The 17408-nt window shown below is 41.3% G+C and overlaps 1 protein-coding gene and 1 long non-coding RNA gene across 2 annotated transcripts in view; both read left to right on the top strand.

Moving 5' to 3' along the window:
• Positions 1 to 162: 162 nt before the first annotated feature.
• On the top strand, positions 163 to 4041 carry LOC133731520 (uncharacterized). Its single transcript, XR_009856700.1, has 4 exons — positions 163 to 277; positions 604 to 692; positions 3430 to 3492; positions 3927 to 4041. It is a non-coding gene; the product is annotated as an uncharacterized LOC133731520 (long non-coding RNA).
• A 2442-nt stretch (positions 4042 to 6483) lies between these two features.
• LOC133730859 ((3S,6E)-nerolidol synthase 1-like) overlaps positions 6484 to 17408 on the top strand; it is a 29420-nt gene continuing 18495 nt past the window's right edge. The window contains exons 1-5 of the mRNA XM_062158370.1: positions 6484 to 6531; positions 6654 to 6927; positions 7015 to 7405; positions 7646 to 7864; positions 7973 to 8111. Of these exons, the coding sequence (XP_062014354.1) occupies positions 6484 to 6531; positions 6654 to 6927; positions 7015 to 7405; positions 7646 to 7864; positions 7973 to 8111 (1071 nt within the window). The remainder of the gene's footprint in view (positions 6532 to 6653; positions 6928 to 7014; positions 7406 to 7645; positions 7865 to 7972; positions 8112 to 17408) is intronic.

The raw sequence follows: 17408 nt of genomic DNA, 5'->3' as shown, positions 1-17408 counted from the left end.
CTTGAGTTAAGAGTATGCCTGATGTTGAAATCATAGCATGTGAAAGTTTGTATAATGCTTGCTGGATCGTAAATGCTTGCGTTTATGACTTCTCCACATTTTTTTTTTGTTGAAATGGGATACTCTGTGCTTGAACTCTGACTTGATAAAATTGATTACGGCAGCTTTTGTTTCATCAGTGGAGTGGTAGAGGCCAATGACACAGGATATGAGAGTATCAATTCCGATGACAAACTAGATGTCAGTAAGCAGTGGAAGCTTTGAACACAACAATGAAGTGAGTTTTAACTTGATCACGGTAACTGGATTTTTTTTTTTTTTTGCTTGAATTGCTTAGCTTGCTTTTCCTTCATTGTCACAGATTTGCATGATCATGTGCCTGACTAGCATATCTGAGTCATATACATTCTTTTTACTGCATCTTGCTTGGTGTTATCTTCTAGATCGATAAATGCTTTCTTGTAGAATTTTCATTTGTATAGGATTTCTTTGTGGCTTGGCTTTGGCTTGCTTACTTATTTTGAGCATGTTCCTTGTGAATTTGTATAGTTTATGGTAGCTGTGGTAATGCACTGACTACACACAACCTTGACTTCATTGCAGCGGTGCTAGCTTTGTCGTTGCTTTAATTGGCTGCTGGGAATTAGTATACTGGGCTAAATCGCTGCATTGTGGTTCTTCATGATATCCAGGTGAGTATCAATACAAGAATCTTCTCATGAGATATGCTTGCGTTTGATGTTTAAAGTTGTATTCTCGAATGCAATTGAAACGTCGGTTCCTGGTGGTGAACTCTTTCGGCTTGCTGCAGGGATTTGAATTTGCTCAATAATCACAATGATTGATTGACAATATATGAATATGGATATTGCTTGTCAATGATTGAATCCAACAGTGATATAGCATGAATTTGCATGGCATGTTTTGCTGTGTTTTAATTGTTGCAGCTATCACATACTTTGCTTTATTGCTAGGATTGTGATGTAACCTGCCTTTGTGAGCCCTTTTTTGCAAGCAGTTTGTGAGCCTTTTCTATTTTACTGCTATAGTCGTGAAAATGAATGATATAGCATGGCATTGCTTGGCTTGGTATATTTAAATTTTAGTTTCTTAGCTTGGCCTGAACATGTTACTGATACTTACATCAGTAATTTGCTTGGCTTGGATTTGCTTTGGTTTGCATGGCTTGGTCTTGCTTGATTAGCTTTGATATTGTAAAACAAAAAATATCTTTGCTTGGCTTGGCTTTTGTTTCGATTGAGATAGTCATGCTTGGGCATATTCTAGGCATGAGCTTTTGATGGCTTGAGCTAGCAGATGGTTACTTGGTGGACGCACTCGTTTGAAAGAGAGAAGTTTGTATGCTTGGCATGGCTATCTTGGTTATGATCCGATTGACATATGCATGAGGTGTTCTAGGTATTAGCTTGGCATGATGGTTGTTTAAAGGGTTAGAAGCATCTGTTGCTTGATAGGAAGGTGCTTTTGGTTATTGAAACTAGGTCTGGTCATTTTAAGAAGAATCGAGATTTGGTCTAGCTAGCATGATAAGAGGTTGTCACAACAACAAGAGATTGTTTAGAAAAAATTTGGTATGGATAAGGTTAAAAATAGGTTAGCATGTTGGTTTAACGAAGTAAGATTATCACAAAATGGTTTGGAAAAGACTATTGATTTGAATTATATGGCATGGCAGTGGTTCGTGTTGCTTTTACAGCAGCGTTTGGCAATTTGGTTTTTCGCATTGTCTTGCTTGACTCTCCAGGTATACATGTCTTGATTAATTTGTTGTCATGTAAGGAATTTGGCTTGGTAAGAGCATGAGCTTGTATGATGTCCGCCTTGCGTGTTTCGGTTTGAATAGATTCAATTAGTGACCATTATGCTTGGGCACGTCGTAGGCATGTGCTTGATGGTATAAGCTTGTGACTTCCTCAAGTTTCTTTAATGGTCAAATGAGAGTGCATTAGTGTTGGAAAGCATGTGCTTGGATGTAATGGCTTGGCGTCATTCTCACTTGGTTTTCGATGCATATAGGATCTTGCAAGATTCAAGCTTGGAATGACTTGCCTTTGTATGCTTGTTAGTTCGCTGTTGGATGCATGACCTTAGAGAGAAGCTTGACATGATTGGTGTTTCTATGCTTATATGCTTAAGAATATTTTTTGCTTGGCGTAAGCTTCTTTAAGTATTGACTTGTTACTCTTGGCCATGGATCCGCTTGGCTTGACAATGAGCTTGGCATGAGCATGAGTTTGGCATTGTGTAGATGAACTTTTAATAGTTCGAACATCATAGGGACTTTGATCGTCTGAAATCAGTAGTGCATGGATGCTTGAATCTTGAATAAGTGCTTGTTGATCTTTGGGTTTGCATAATACTTTGCTTGCTCAAATTCTTTGAATTGAATTGTTTTTCTTCCATGGTCAGATAGGATTGGCATGCTAAAAGTACAGTTTCTTCATGGATGTATTTAAACGTTGGCTTTATTCCCAGCAGCAAAATGGGTCTGCTACTTGTTGATGGCAGAGCTTGAGGCTTGGTATTTTAGTGGATATATGACATATGAAAATGCTTCATGGAATTTATAGCATCTTATCAAGCATGTTGCAATACCTAGAATCATTGAATGCTTTGTTATTAGTGGCAACAGAATGGATCTCCCCTCTCTTTTCTTTTTGCATATTGTTAAGGCAACAAAATAGCTTGGAACATTTGAATCCCTTGGATATGAAGCCTTGTTTTTCTGAGCTCATTTTAGCATGGCGGCGAGTGGTGACTTGCATTGTTCAGCAACAACTTGATCATGAATAAGCAATGTATGTAGTCTTGGCTTGGTTCTGGCAGTGAATTTTTTACTTTTCTCTTTATTAAAGCACCTAAGCAGTTTGGAATGCTTAAATTGCTTTAGGCGTTGCTTGAGTAGCATGATGTTTAGCCCATTTTTCTTGTGAGCTCCTGTCTTCATACATGATTTTTTTTTTTTTTTTTCAACAGAGTGAATGTTGTGCTTGAAGTTTCTTTTCACTTCTTCTATATGCTTGAAAGACTTATTCTCAAATTAAAATTGTAAATTTTGCATGTGTGTGCCTGATATGAATATGCACGAGATCTGTCAGTAATATAATAGTTCTTCTTTTCTTCAAACTTGCTTGTTGCTGGTTGGTTTGGCGTATGGATCTGGAAATGTGCTCTTGAGTGATGCAATAGATATGGTAAAAGCCTGATTATAAGAGTGCCTATGCTTGATGTATTGATTCTGGTTTAAATCAATACGCTTGCAATAGATAGAAATGGTATGGTATGATTGATTATGGAGAGTGGATTTGCTTGAGGTGTTGTCAAGATTTGGATATCAATGTAATTTGATGCTGGTTGTGGTATGTAAAGGGAATGATTTTGCCTGATTTGAATATTTTTTGCTTTCAGATGGATCAGCTTGATGCATGAATATGAGGCTAAAAAGTTTAGGATGGATGAGCTGCTGTTAAGGTAATCAACATAAACCAACTCATCAGCCCCCAAGTGCAGTAGCCTGATTAAAAGTACAAGATTTAACTTTTGCTTGCATGTTCTCTGGCAATGAATATCCCTTGAGAAGTGTGAGGGGCTTGTGCTTATGATCACTGCTGTGTGTCTGGGTTTTAGATTAGAAAACATATGCATGTTGCTTTTGTGAGAGTATTTCTCTCTAGAATTGTAGCTTCACATTTATGTTAGCTAGACATATAGATTGATATAGGTATAAGATATCTAGAATATCATTATTGCCTGGTATAAGCATCAACAATGAAGAGGTTATCTTCTATGCTTCCTGGTAAGGTTCAGTGAAAGGGTATGTTCAAATAGGCTTGAAATGCTCAAGAAGTGGCTAAACAATAGTAAGATTGTTATGCATGTAGCTTTAATGGTTGTAATGCTTGCAGGGGCGTTAATAAACTGCTCCCAGCAGTGATTGTAAAGATCAAGAACAGAGATTAGCTTAATATATGTTGCAACAAGGGGGAAGCTAGCTGCTGGAATCATAGCCTAGTCCTCAGGTAAACGGTTCAACCTTGTAAGGACATGATGATTTGAGATAAAAAGATAAATATTTTCAGGAAAGAGGTAGTGTCAGAGTATGAGAGGAAGAGGGAAAAAATGTGATTTCTTTAATTTTCAATAGCTAGATTTGGCCTTTTGAGGAGAAAAACAAAACTTACTTTCACTGATATCATTTTCTGATGTAAATCAGAGGTTAAGTAAGTATGAAATTGAATCTGGGTTTTTTCAAAAGTGAAGAACAAAAAAAAGTCTCTTCTTACTAAGCTTGTTTGCATCACTTTGACCTTTTGCTGCTGTTTTGCTTGACTGTATCTGGCGGTGTTGTGACAACAAAAGCATGGATAGTTTCAAGAAAATTATCATCCTACCATGGAATAAGAGCATGATTTTTTTTTTCGAAGCATAGAGCACTGCTATGAAATGAAGGGAGCCATGGTTAAATCACAGCATGTTTTTGAAATTCATTAAGCAAAGCCCCCAAGTATTCTTGCATGATGCTTGAAAGAAAAAGGATAACTTTGAGTTTGAGTATACTGAGTTGATGGTATTGACACAAATAAGGACTGATATATATATATTTTTTTTCATGTTGTTGGGAAGGTTTATGAAAAATCTGGTAAATAGGCTCGAAATGCCTGAAAAATGGCTAAACAAAGGTAAGGTAGTTTTGTGGCACTGATGGTTGTGATGCTTGCAGAATGTTTATATATTGCTCCCAGCAGTGGTAGTCAAGATTCAGCGTGACATATGTTCAGCAAGGAAGAGGTTAGCTGCTGGAATTATGGCCTAATTTCCAGGCAGAAGGTTCAGACCTTACCAGATCTAGAAGAAATGCATCAACTGGTGATGAGGTTATTTGTGGTGGCTTGTTTGGTTTTGTTGAAGCCTCAAGGTGAGATAGCTTTTATAGATTGAGTAATAGGACTCTTAATTTGTTCACTCAATATTGAAGCTTGAATAATGAGTGAATAAATTTGATTTTGACAGCTTTCATGATTCCTGTTACAGAAACTCATGGATTAAAGACTCATAGTCAATGCAATAAGCAACAAGCTTGTGTGGCATTGAGTATTTGCATGTTCATCAAGAGAGCTCCCCTTGATTGCATCTGATACATATTGTCAGTGATAAAGCATGACTGGTTGAAGTGAGCATGGAAAATTTCTGGAGAAAAATGCTGCTGTTAAGGAAGCTGAGGTGGAAACACAGCCTAGTCCCCAGTGGAGTCGCCAAAAATGTAGGGGGCACTTTGATCGGAGTTGTACGGCAGTGGATATTCATGGGTAAGGACCCAAAACTTTGCCCCTTTGTCTGAGTTAGCGAAGACTAGGCCCAGCAAACTTCGAAGGATTAAAAATCCTAGGAAGGTTGCTGTTGTGTTCTTCCCGGCAGTTCCTATATATATGCATGGCAGTGAATCGATCATTTCAAAAGAGGCTTGGCAAGATGCGTGTGGTGTGGGAGCTAGAAAAGCATGAGTTTGAGAAGAAGAGGTTCCAGCAGTGTTGTGTACTGGTTGAGGTTTGTGAGATAAGGGGGTTTGGATAGAAGGTGAGTTTGAAAGGATGGAAAACTATGGATGGATGTGGGAGAGAGGAAGCATGAGAGAAGAAGAGTGCTAGGGAGCTTGCTAGCACACTCCGTCCTGATCCCTTTGGTTAATAGCAGTAGCTATTTATAGGCAGTTCCAGCAGCTAAAGGATTTTGGTGGAAGGTCTCTACTGCTGGGTAAAGAGATGGCTTGGGTTAAATGCATGTATTGGATTTTGTAATGCTTCTTGGTCTGTCAGGTCTTGTCTAAAAAAGAGTATGGAATAGACTTGGCAGATTTTCTGCCGTGAAATCTGCTGCTGGGATTACAATCCCAGGATTTCTGCTGTGTTGCTGGGATTATGTTTTGCTGCTATTGGGATCAGGAATCCTATGTTTACATTTACTGTTTTGTTTGGTCCTAAAAGATTTGGGCTTGGGCCTTTTGGGCTCTCTCTCTTCTTCATTTACCCGTATTAAGAGTTAGGCCGTTGGGCATGAATTTTGGTCCCAAGTCCAAAATTATCAACGAGCCTAAAACTAATAACGGGCCTCATGCAATTCCGTTACCTTCCACACCACACCCATTCTTGTAAGCCCCAAGTGCGTGAATGTGGCTTGGGTCCACGTGCGTGGCGTGATGTTTGCGGGTGTAATTCGCCTCGAAATATGAATTGAGCTTAAAGCATGAATTGGGCTTGTTAGCTGGATTTTTGGGTGTCAACAGATATATTCATTTTTCAAGACATTAAATAGCTGACTTTTGAGTGTTAGTGGAAGCCACATGGTCTAAAAGGAAGGTGGAATGGCATGGGGAAGAAAGCTAGCATTTCTCAACTAGTGTTTCTCTTTCATGACTCTAGCTTATTTATCTCTAGCTGGACTTGAATTTTTACTTACCATTACTCAATGGCGTCCATTCTTCAAGCTCACTCTGCTTCCTCAAAATCTGAGACCGTATGTAGTGGTGATTGATTAATAAAGCTCATTGATGGAAAATTGCCATGCATAGTTTCTTTTCCTTTTATGTGTTAATTTCATCCTTGCTCTGTCAAGTTTTTCACTTATTCATGATATAGGGTGATCTTCACGTCCGTCGTGAAGAAAAACTGAGGGAGTTGAAGGAAACACTCGCAAATGCCGGAGAAGATCAACTGCAGCAATTGGTTATGGTTGATGCCATGCAATGCCTCGGCGTCGCGTATCTCTTCCAAAATGAAATTTATGCAATCTTAGAGAAGCAATACAACAGGTCATCAGCTTATAATGGTGATGACGATGGCAATCATCAACTTCTTGAGGCTTCCCTTCGTTTTCGACTACTGAGACAACAAGGTTTCCCTGTAACTCCTGGTAGATATTGTTCTTCCCACTTTGTCTTAACTCAAATTCAACAAGGAAAGTTGATGATAATATGTACTGACTTAATGAGGATGACAGATGCAGAGGCGTGTAACAAGATCAAGAACAATGAGAAGCTCAAATCCGGACTAATAGCTAGTGATCATGAAGACATAAAGGGATTAGTGGAATTATGTGAAGCATCTCACTTGAGTTTCCAAGGAGAAGAAATGCTTGACGAAGCAGGAAAGCTCAGCCGCCAGCTTCTCACTGCCTGGGTCTCTAACAATCACAATGATCATCGTGTAACACTTGTTGAGCGCACTTTGGAGCATCCCTATCACAAGAGCCTGACAAGATTCATGGCCAAGAAGTTTTTGAATAATTTTCAAGGCCAAGAAAAATGGGTTTGTTCTTTACAAGAGCTAGCAAACCTAGAGTTCAACATGGTTGAATCCATAATAAAAAATGAAATCCTACTAGTATCTGGGTGAGTACGTACACCAACGTAGTACTTCAGTTAAAAGAACTAATGTTAAATGGGTGTGTGTGTTTGGTGGGGTGGTAAGGCTTTGGTCTCATATATAAGAGGTCAGGAGTTCGAGCTCCATCAAGGGTGGGAATGGGGTGGGGTTTAAAAAAAAAAAAAAAAAAAACTAATGTTAAATAATTTTAATTTGGTTCTTATTGTTCTTCACTTGATCTGAATTTTTCTTTCTACATCTTATAGATGGTGGAAAGAACTAGGTTTGACCAAAGAGTTGAAGTTTGTGAGAGACCAGCCAATTAAATGGTACATATGGCCGATGGCATGCCTCGTTGATCCACGATTATCAGAGGAAATGATTGAACTCACTAAAGCAGTCTCTCTTGTTTACATTATAGATGATATTTTTGATGTCCGTGGAACACTAGATGAACTCGTTCTCTTTACAGCAGCAGTTGTGAGGTATATACATAATACATGTGCATGTACATATGACCTAATATCACTAAAATCTAATTAGTTTGTGCATATACATGTGCATGCACAATACAAACTGAAAAATTTATGTAGATGGGATACTACTACAAATGATGAGCTACCGAATTACATGAAAACATGTTTCAAAGCTCTTAATGACATTACCAATAATATCAGCCAGAGTGTCTACGAAAAGCACGGATGGAACCCTATTGAAACCCTAAGAGAATCGGTATGTATACATATATCAAGTAATATATAAGTGTTTAAGGATATCTCTATTTGTATTTGGCCCAAACTCTAAGTTACTTGACCTAGTGGTAATAGGGTTAAATTAGAAGGATCTAGATTCCTATTCAATGTACGATTACTTTCCTTGTACGATTGAGATTCTATGCATTGTAATCCTCTATATAAAGAGACCCCTATTATCAATGAGAATACACAGCAAATTCCTCTCAATTTCAGTTTCTCTACAACACGTTATCAGCACGAAGCCCTAACCCTGAAAACCCTAATTTCGTAACCTTCAAAATCCTGCAACCACCGCCCCACATATCGAAGCCCTATTCCCAAGGAGCCCAGAACCGGCGGCGGAACCACCGGAACCGGCCGGAAAACCCCTGAACCAGCCATCGGAAAATTCGGACCGACCCCTGCCTTGTGCCTACCCTCTGCGCATCTGCCGAGTCGCTGCCGAGCCCTGCGCACCCCTGTGCATGCACCTGCTGATAGCCCTGCCGAGATCTGCAGAGTGCTGTCGACATATGCCGAGAAGCACCGCGCGCATCTGCCGAGTACTGCGCACCCGTGTGCCTGCTTCTGCCGACTGTTGCCGACAGCCCCGCACATGCCCCTGCCGAGCCCTGCCGAGACCTGCCGACAGCCCCTGCACGAGCCCTGCATAGCCTCCGCATAGCTTCTGTACAGCCCCTGCAAGTCACCTGCAGCAGCCCCGCACAAGCCCTGCAGCAGCCCTGCACCAACCTGCCTAGCTCCGGCCACCAGTTTCCGGCCACTTTTCCGGCGACCCTCGGCGACCTTTTTCCGGCCATCTTCAAAGACTTTTCCGGTCAAGATTTCCGACTATTTTTCAAGGTAAACTTTTCTAAAAGTTCCCGTTTTTGAAGTTTTTCAATTTCTTCTTCTTTTCTCGGGGACTTCCAACATCCCTTCTTCTACCCCTCTTTCTTCTTCATAGGGGAGACCAAAAGCCGAACTGTGGGGGTTCGTGCGCACTCCAAGCTTGGAGCTTGTAGAGTCCTCCAAACTTAAGGGTTTGTTGAGAAGAAAACGATTGACCACACACATCATTGTTTCGATCTAATCCAACCCTTCTTGGAATCGAATTTCTTGGAAGCGACTACGCTCGGAAATTCCTAATTTCTTGGAAGCGACTACGCTCAGAAATTTTATATGTTTTCGTGGTAGCCTTTCACGCTCCGAAACTAACCCTAATTTCTTGTTCTCTTTCAGGATGAGTAACCTGAACAAATTGGACTTTGCTCCATTGGGAACAACTGGCTCTGAATATCACAGGTGGGTTCGTGATGTCCGCCAGCATCTCAAGGCCGATGGAATCCTGGATATGATTCTCGAGCCTAGCCAGGACGTGCTAACTGTTGAGCAAGCTCAAGCTTTGGAAGCAAATAGAGCAGCCTTAGAGGCAAATAAGGCGAAAGCCATCATCCTAATGACTCGTCATATGGATGATTCGCTCCAGTACGAGTGTATGAATGAAGAAGACCCTAGAAGGCTGTGGGTCTCACTCGAAGAAAAATTTGGCAACGTTCGTGACTCCTTCCTTGCTTCCTGACCTAGAAGTGAGATGGCATAGCCTCCGCTCTTATGATTTCAAGTCAGTTCTTGACTACAACTTGGAAGCACTTCGCATTAAATCCTTAATGAAATTCTGTGGTAAAGAGATTACAAATGCGATGTTGATTGAGAAGACTCTCTCTACCTTCCCCGTTTCTGCATTAATGGTTGCTAAGAACTATCGAATTGATGTTACTGCAGGACGGATCACAAGGTTTCATGAGCTCATTGGAGCTATGAATGTCACTGAAAAGTATGACAACATCCTTGTGAAGAACTATAATTCGAGATCAGTGGAAATAGAGCATATTCCGGAATCCAATTATAGTCGTGCCTCTAAGAGAATGCGCCAAGAGCAAAACCCTAACATTAGGGATACTTCTGGACTTTCTGGTCCATATAATCGCTCTACTTGGGAAGGTAATCGCCAAAATAGGCGAACACGGAACCGAAGAGGTCAACGTGGAAAGAGAGAGGGAGGCAACGCCTCTAGCCATGTTGGTGGCTCCACCAACACTAAGAGCCATCCTAATGACGCTTTCAAAGCGCCTCAATCAATGGAGTTTGAGCAAAGAGATGTATGTTCTCAATGTGGAGTGTCTGATCATTGGGCACACATTTGTAGAGCTCGTGAAAAACTTGTCACCGCCTACAAAGCATATTTGTGAAGCAAGAGAAGCTCACTATGTAGAACAAGAAGATCAAGAAGATGATCTAGAGTGAAGGGTTAAAGACTACAAATCCGGCTGGGATCAATAGATCACCAATTCTGTTTAAGTCTTTATTTTCCAAGAGATGTAGGCAATTGCCATATTATTTTTGTAGTAGATGCCTCTGGTTTAGTCTTTCTTCAAAGTAGGCGTACTCAATGTAAATGTGATGTCTAGGAAGGTTTTGAGATAAGTGGTAATTAAGCGAGCTTTGCTCCACCGACATCTCCCTACTCACCTGGTCACATTTGCGTTGGAATTACCGAAAGAAGTTAGACGACTACCATTGTTTTGCATTAGCTAAGCATTTGGATTAGATTCTCCTAATGGTTAAGAGACAATGATGTAATCCGTTGGCTTATGAATAAAATTTTGAGTTCTTTTAATTATGACTCCATTTTGATTCATGAGCATGTTACTTTGTGACTACGATGGCTGGGCCATCAGTATTAATTTAAGGACATGGAATAGTCCAAGTTCTCTTTTCCAAATGGCACCTTGATTAATGTCACAGAAACTCTCTACGCTCCTAGGGCAACTCGCACCTATGGATAGCCAACGGATTCCATGCGAAAACGCATGTAGAGAACAGAAATGAGTTCCTTTGCAATGCCTCTAATGATTGCGAACGAAGGCGCATCTTAGAGAAGTTTATGTGTCTCTCTAGTGGACTCTATGTCACTATTCAAGCTATTAAATCCAATAAAGTTATGAGAGAAGATCTCTTGGATTTAAACACATATTGGCTTTGTCTCGACAGGATAAGTCACCCTGGTCATGATATGATGATCCGTCTACTAAAGACTTCACATGGACACCCTCGAGCGAAATGAAGCAAGAATCAAAAATTGGTTCCTGGACTTAGCAAGACCGCAACAATTGCAGCATCTGGCGCTGCAGCTGTCTTGGGGCTCCACATGGCCGCCCAAGTCCCTTGTGACAACGCCATATATGGCGCTACCCATGGCCATGACGCCATGGATGTCAATCTCCATGGTTATAACGCCATGGATGCCACTTCCCATGGTCATGACACCATGATGGGTGATGTAGTCACAAACTTTGCTTTAATATGCATCTCAAACGCTCAGGCCCAACCAAAACTCTCCTTGGTTGCTTCTAAGGCCTCTCGCTCATTTTACGAAGCCACTTCCTTAGGAAAATTAGGACTGAGACCGTCCTATGCAAAGGATATGAAAATACTCATTATGTTCTTACATATAATCCGTAGGGATTCTGTGGACTGATTCCACCAACTTGCGGATGTTTAAATATCTCATGATGTTGGTTGATATGCAAACACGCTGGTCACGTGTTGTGCCATTGTCTACTTGTAATGCTGCTTATGAAACACTCCTAGCACACATCATATGACAACGGGCTCACTCCCCGAATCATCCTATTCAGTCAATTGGATTTGACTATGCTAGTGAGTTTACATCGAAGACTTTTGATGGATATTGCAATGGGACTGATGTTGGACATCATATTCTCATGTACACACCCAAATGGTCTCGCGGAAACGACGACGATGGTAGTCAGGACATTGGGGTGATGCAATATCGCATGCAGCAATGCTAATTCGTCTACGACCCACCGCCACTCAATCTACCTCTGCGTTACAGCTAGTGACTGGGTACAAATATCGTACTTACGCATATTTGAGTGTGCCACTTATGTGCCAATTACGCCGCCACAGCGCTCTATAATGGGTCCTTACAGACGAATGAGCAACTCAGTTGGATTTGAGACTCCAACAATCGTCCGCCACTTAATGCCCTTGCATGGCGATCTCCTTACCGCTAGATTTGCGGATGTCACTTTGATGAGACAGTCTTCCCGTCGTTAGGGGGAGATAAGAACACAGATGTTCAGCAGGAACGACAGGAATTGTCGTGGCCTGTCCCCACTATGTCTCATCTCGATCCCTACTAAAGTGACGAGATCACACAAATATGCTGCAAACACGCCCGCAAGGATGGAAGTCCCTACGAGAGGACGTAGCGCCACCCTACACAGAGGTAGGCATGGCGCCAATGCCAAAGAGAGTGGTACTCTGGCGTTATAGGTCATGGCCCCAGCTAGGATGCGTGGGAGGCCCGTGAGTTCGAATGATACTTTGGCACATTCCAACCCTTTGATCATCGACACTCAAAATCCGTCTCATGAGAATCTTCCGGGTTATGGTTATCGTTGGGGGACGCCTCAACGTTAGAACCCTATTCCTGAGAATATAGAGCTCTATGAAACTTACACTAGTGTACATGAGACATGGGATAAAAACTCCATCATAATTGATGATGTAGTCACGCATTTCGTTGCGCATGAGTTTGTTGAGTTCGATGATATCGAACCACGCTCCGTTGATGAATGAATGCCAACGTAGAGAGATTTGGCCCAAATGGAAAGATGCGATCCAGGTTAAGATGGATTCTCTAACGAAGAGGAAGGTTTTCTAAGCTAGTGATGCCAACACCTCCTGACATAAAACCTATTGACTAATGGGTCTTCGTTAGAAAGCGTGATGAGAAAAAGAGATGGCAATCTCGCCTTATGGCGCAAGGCTTCTCACAAAACTCCCTGGAATCGACTACGATGAGACATATTCTCTCGTAATGGATGTCATTGCACTCCACTACCTTGTCAGTTTGGTAGTTTCCGAATAACTGAACATGCAGCTTACAAATGTGGTCACTACGTATCTCTATGGGGATCTAGATACGGAATATACATGAAGGTTCATGGTGAACTTCATTTACCCAAGTCAAGTGGCTCTAGACCACGGAGCGCGTTTACAAAGAGGTTGAAACGCTCACTAAAGTGACTACTTGATTGGGAAGGGATATGCCCACACGTTTCCATAACAAGTTTTGGATTCTATCGCGGTTCATGTTGGACATGATCTTCATTGGAAGCCCTTAAAGAGTTAAGGGAAACCGCTAAACACTAGAAATCCGAGTTTGAGATGAAGGATTTTGGGAGAACACGATTATGTCTCGGTTTGGAACTTGAGCATCGTGTTGATAGATGCTTAGGCATTTTGACAAGGTCAAGCCTTCAAGCACCCCCATGATCGTTCGTAGTCTTGATCCTGAAAAGGATCCTCTTCGTCAAAAGGATGATGACGAAGATGTGCTAGAGGTAGAAGTGCCTTACTTGAGTACAATAGGCGCATTATTGTACTTAGTTAAATGCACAAGACCGGACATCTCATTTGCAGTAAGCTTGTTAACTAAGATATAACTTTGCGCCAACGCAACGCCATTGGATTGGTGTAAAAGATATCTTTCAGTACTTAAGATGTACGATTGATATGGGCTTGTTCTATCCCTACAGAGAGATGATGGATTCAGTCCCATCACACACCAGGAACGCCGCCAACACTGGCCTGCGTCCTCTATCCCCATCCCAAAACAACATGTGTTTTAGAAGGTTTTGCTGATGTTGGGTATCTCTCTGACCCACACAAAAGTCTTCCCAAACTGGTTAAGTGTTCACCATGGGTAAAGACCGTGATAACTTGGAGGTCTACAGAAATAGACCCTAGTCGCTATATCTTCAAACAATGCAGAGATCATTGCTCTTCACGAAGAGATTCGTGAATGTATATGGATTGGATCCATAATTACGCATGTTCGAACAATTGTGGTTTGAAGTCTACCATAGATGAGCCTACGAGCATTTAGGATAATGCAGCTTGTTTTGAACAAATGAACCAAGGCTACATCAAAGCGATAACACCAAGCTTAATCAGCAACAACAGACTCTCCTCAAGATCAAAATGAACTAGGTTCGATCTGAGGACAGTGTGGCAGACTTGCTCACTAAGTCATTGCCTAAATTCCACTTTCGAGAAACATGTTGGTAGCATCGTTTACGGAAGTTATCCGAACTCCCATGACCGTAGTCATCAGGGGGAGATGTCTACATGTATGGTCTCGAAACGTGAAGGGTGTGTTGTGCTCTTTTTCCCCTTCGACCGAGGTTATTTTTGTCCCACAGAGTTTTTGTTACTCGGCAAGGTTTTTAACGAGACAACGAGAGAAGCACCGCGTTTGGACAACACAAGGGGGAGTGTTTAAGGATATCTCTATTTGTGTTTGGCCCAAACTCTAGGTTACTTGACCTAGTGGTAATAAGGTTAAATTAGAAGAATCTAGATTCCTATTCAATGTACGATTACTTTCCTTGTACGATTGAGATTCTATGCATTGTAATCCTCTATATAAAGAGGCCCCTATTATCAATGAGAATACATAGCAAATTCCTCTCAATTTCAGTTTCTCTACAACAATAAGTGACTAATTAGCTATTTAATTTAATTAAGGTATAATTGTCAAAATATCCCCTAAATTTACACCCTTAAACTTGCAATTGCGAAAATTAACCCCTTTAACTTAGTTAAAACTGCCGATTTGCACCCCTTCTATCTAATTCAACGTTTTCCATCCAAATGTGACCCGATCGTTTTATATTTATTTCTTTGAATAATAAAAATAAAGATTGTTTATTTGGTTTATAAAGGTTGTATATTATAACTGCCAAAAAAAAAAGTAGTTCGTCAATTCAGTTCAGTGCTAGACTTTTATTTCTCCGTTGTTTAAGGAAAACTGAATTAGGAGAGAATTGAGTCATGTTTTCATTGATAATAGGGGCCTCTTTATATAGAGGATTACAATACATAGAATCAGAGTTGTACAAGGAAAGATAATCGTACAATTAATCGGATATCTATGAATATCTCTAATTCTAAACCCTATTACAACTAGGTCAAGTAACCTAGAGTTTGGGCCAGACACATATTCTGGATTTACTTGAACACTCCCGCTTGTGTCGCCCAAATGTGGTGCTCATCTCGTTGCCTCATTAAAAACCTTACCGAGTAACAAAAACCCTGTGGGACAAAAATAACCTCGGTCGAAGGGGAAAAAGAGCACAACACACCCTTCACGTTTCGAGACCAAACATGTAGACATCTCCCCCTGATGTATGCATCTCCCCCTGATGAGAACGGTCATGGGAGTTCAGACAACTTCTGCAAACGATGCTACCAACATGTTTCTCGAAAGTGGAATTTAGGCAATGACTTAGTGAGTAAGTCTGCCACACTGTCCTCAGATCAAACCTAGTTCACTTTGATCTTGAGGAGAGTCTGTTGTTGCTGATTATCCTTGGTGTTGTCGCTTTTGATGTAGCCTTACTTCATTTGTTCAAAACAAGCAACATTATCCTAAATACTCGTAGGCTCATCTGTGGTAGACTTCAAACCACAATTGTTTGAACATGCGGAACTATGGATCCAATCCATATACATTCACGAACCACTTTGTGAAGAGCAACAATTTTTGCATTGTTCGAAGATATAGCGACTATGGTCTGTTTTGTAGACCTCCAAGATATTATGGTCTTTACCCATGGTGAACACTTAACCAGTTTGGGAATGACCTTTGTATGAGTCAGAGAGATACCCAATATCAGCAAAACCTTCTAAAACACATGTCGTTTTGGGATGGGGATAGTGGACACAGGCCAGTGTTGGTGGCGTTCCTAGTGTGTGATGGGTCCTAATCCATCGTCTCTCTGTAGGGATAAAGCAAGCCCATATCAGTCGTGCATCTCTAGTATCGAAATATATCTTTTACACCAATCCAATGGTGTCGCGTTGGCGCAGAGCTATAACTAGCTAACAAGTTCAATGCAAATGAGATGTCCGGTCTTGTACATTGAGCTAAGTACAATAATGCGCCTATTGTACTTAAGTAAGGCACTTATGCCTGTAGCGCATCTTCATTATCATCCTTTGGACGAAGAGGATCCTTTTCAGGATCAAGACTACGGACGATCATGGGGATGCTTGAAGGCTTGACCTTGTCAAAATGCCTAAGCATCTATAAACACGATGCTCAAGTTCCAAACCGGGACATAATTGTGTTCTCCCAAAATCCTTCATCTCAAACTCGGATTTCAAGTGTTCAACGGTTTCCCTTAACTCTTTAAGGGCTTCCAATGAAGATCATGTCCAACATGAACCGCGATAGAATCCGAAACTTGTTATGGAAACGCGCGGGCATATCCCTTCCCAATCAAGTAGTCACTTTAGTGAGCGTTTCGATCTTATTGTAAACGCGCTACGTGGTCTAGAGCTACTTGACTTGGGTAAATGAAGTTCACCATGAACCTTTATGTATATTCTTTATCTAGATCCCTATAGAGATACGTAGTGACCACATTTGTAAGCTGCATGTTCAGTTATTCGGAAACTACCAAACTGACAGGGTAGTGGAGTGCAGTGACATCCATTACGAGAGAATATATCTCATCGTAGTCGATTCCAGGGCGTTTTGTGAGAAGCCTTGCGCCATAAGGCGAGATTGCCATCTCTTTTTCTCATCACGCTTTCTAACGAATACCCATTAGTCAATAGGTTTTATGTTAGGAGGTGTTGGCATCACTGGCTCAGAAACCTTCCTCTTTATTAGAGAATTCAACTTAACCTAGATCGCATCTTTCCATTTAGGCCAAATTTCTCTACGTTGTCATTCATTCATCAACGGAGCGTGGTTCGATATCATCGGACTCAACAAACTCATGCGCAATGAAATGCAGAACTACATCATCAATTATGATGGAGTTTCTATCCCACGTCTCATGTACACTAGTGCAATTTTCAAAGAGCTCTATATTCTCAGGAATAGGTTCTGACGTTGAGGCGTCCCCCAACGATAACCATAACCCGGAAGATACTCATGAGACGGATTTTGAGTCTTGATGATCAAAGGATTGGAATGTGCCAAAGCATCCTTTGAACCCACAGGCCTCCCACGCATCCTAGCTGGGGCCATGGCCTGTAAAGCCAGAGTGCCACTCTCTTTGGCGTAGGCGCCATGCCTACCTCCTTGTAGGGTGGCGCTAGGTCCTCTCGTAAGGACGTACTTCCTTGCAGGCATATTTGCAGCAGATGTGTGATCTTGTCACTTTAGTAGGGATTGAGATGAGACATA

This window comes from Rosa rugosa, chromosome 2 (genome assembly GCF_958449725.1).
Source record: "Rosa rugosa chromosome 2, drRosRugo1.1, whole genome shotgun sequence".
Classification (NCBI taxonomy): Eukaryota; Viridiplantae; Streptophyta; class Magnoliopsida; order Rosales; family Rosaceae; genus Rosa; species Rosa rugosa.
Note: the sequence above shows the minus strand (reverse complement) of the source record. Positions and strands in the feature narration are given on the sequence as shown.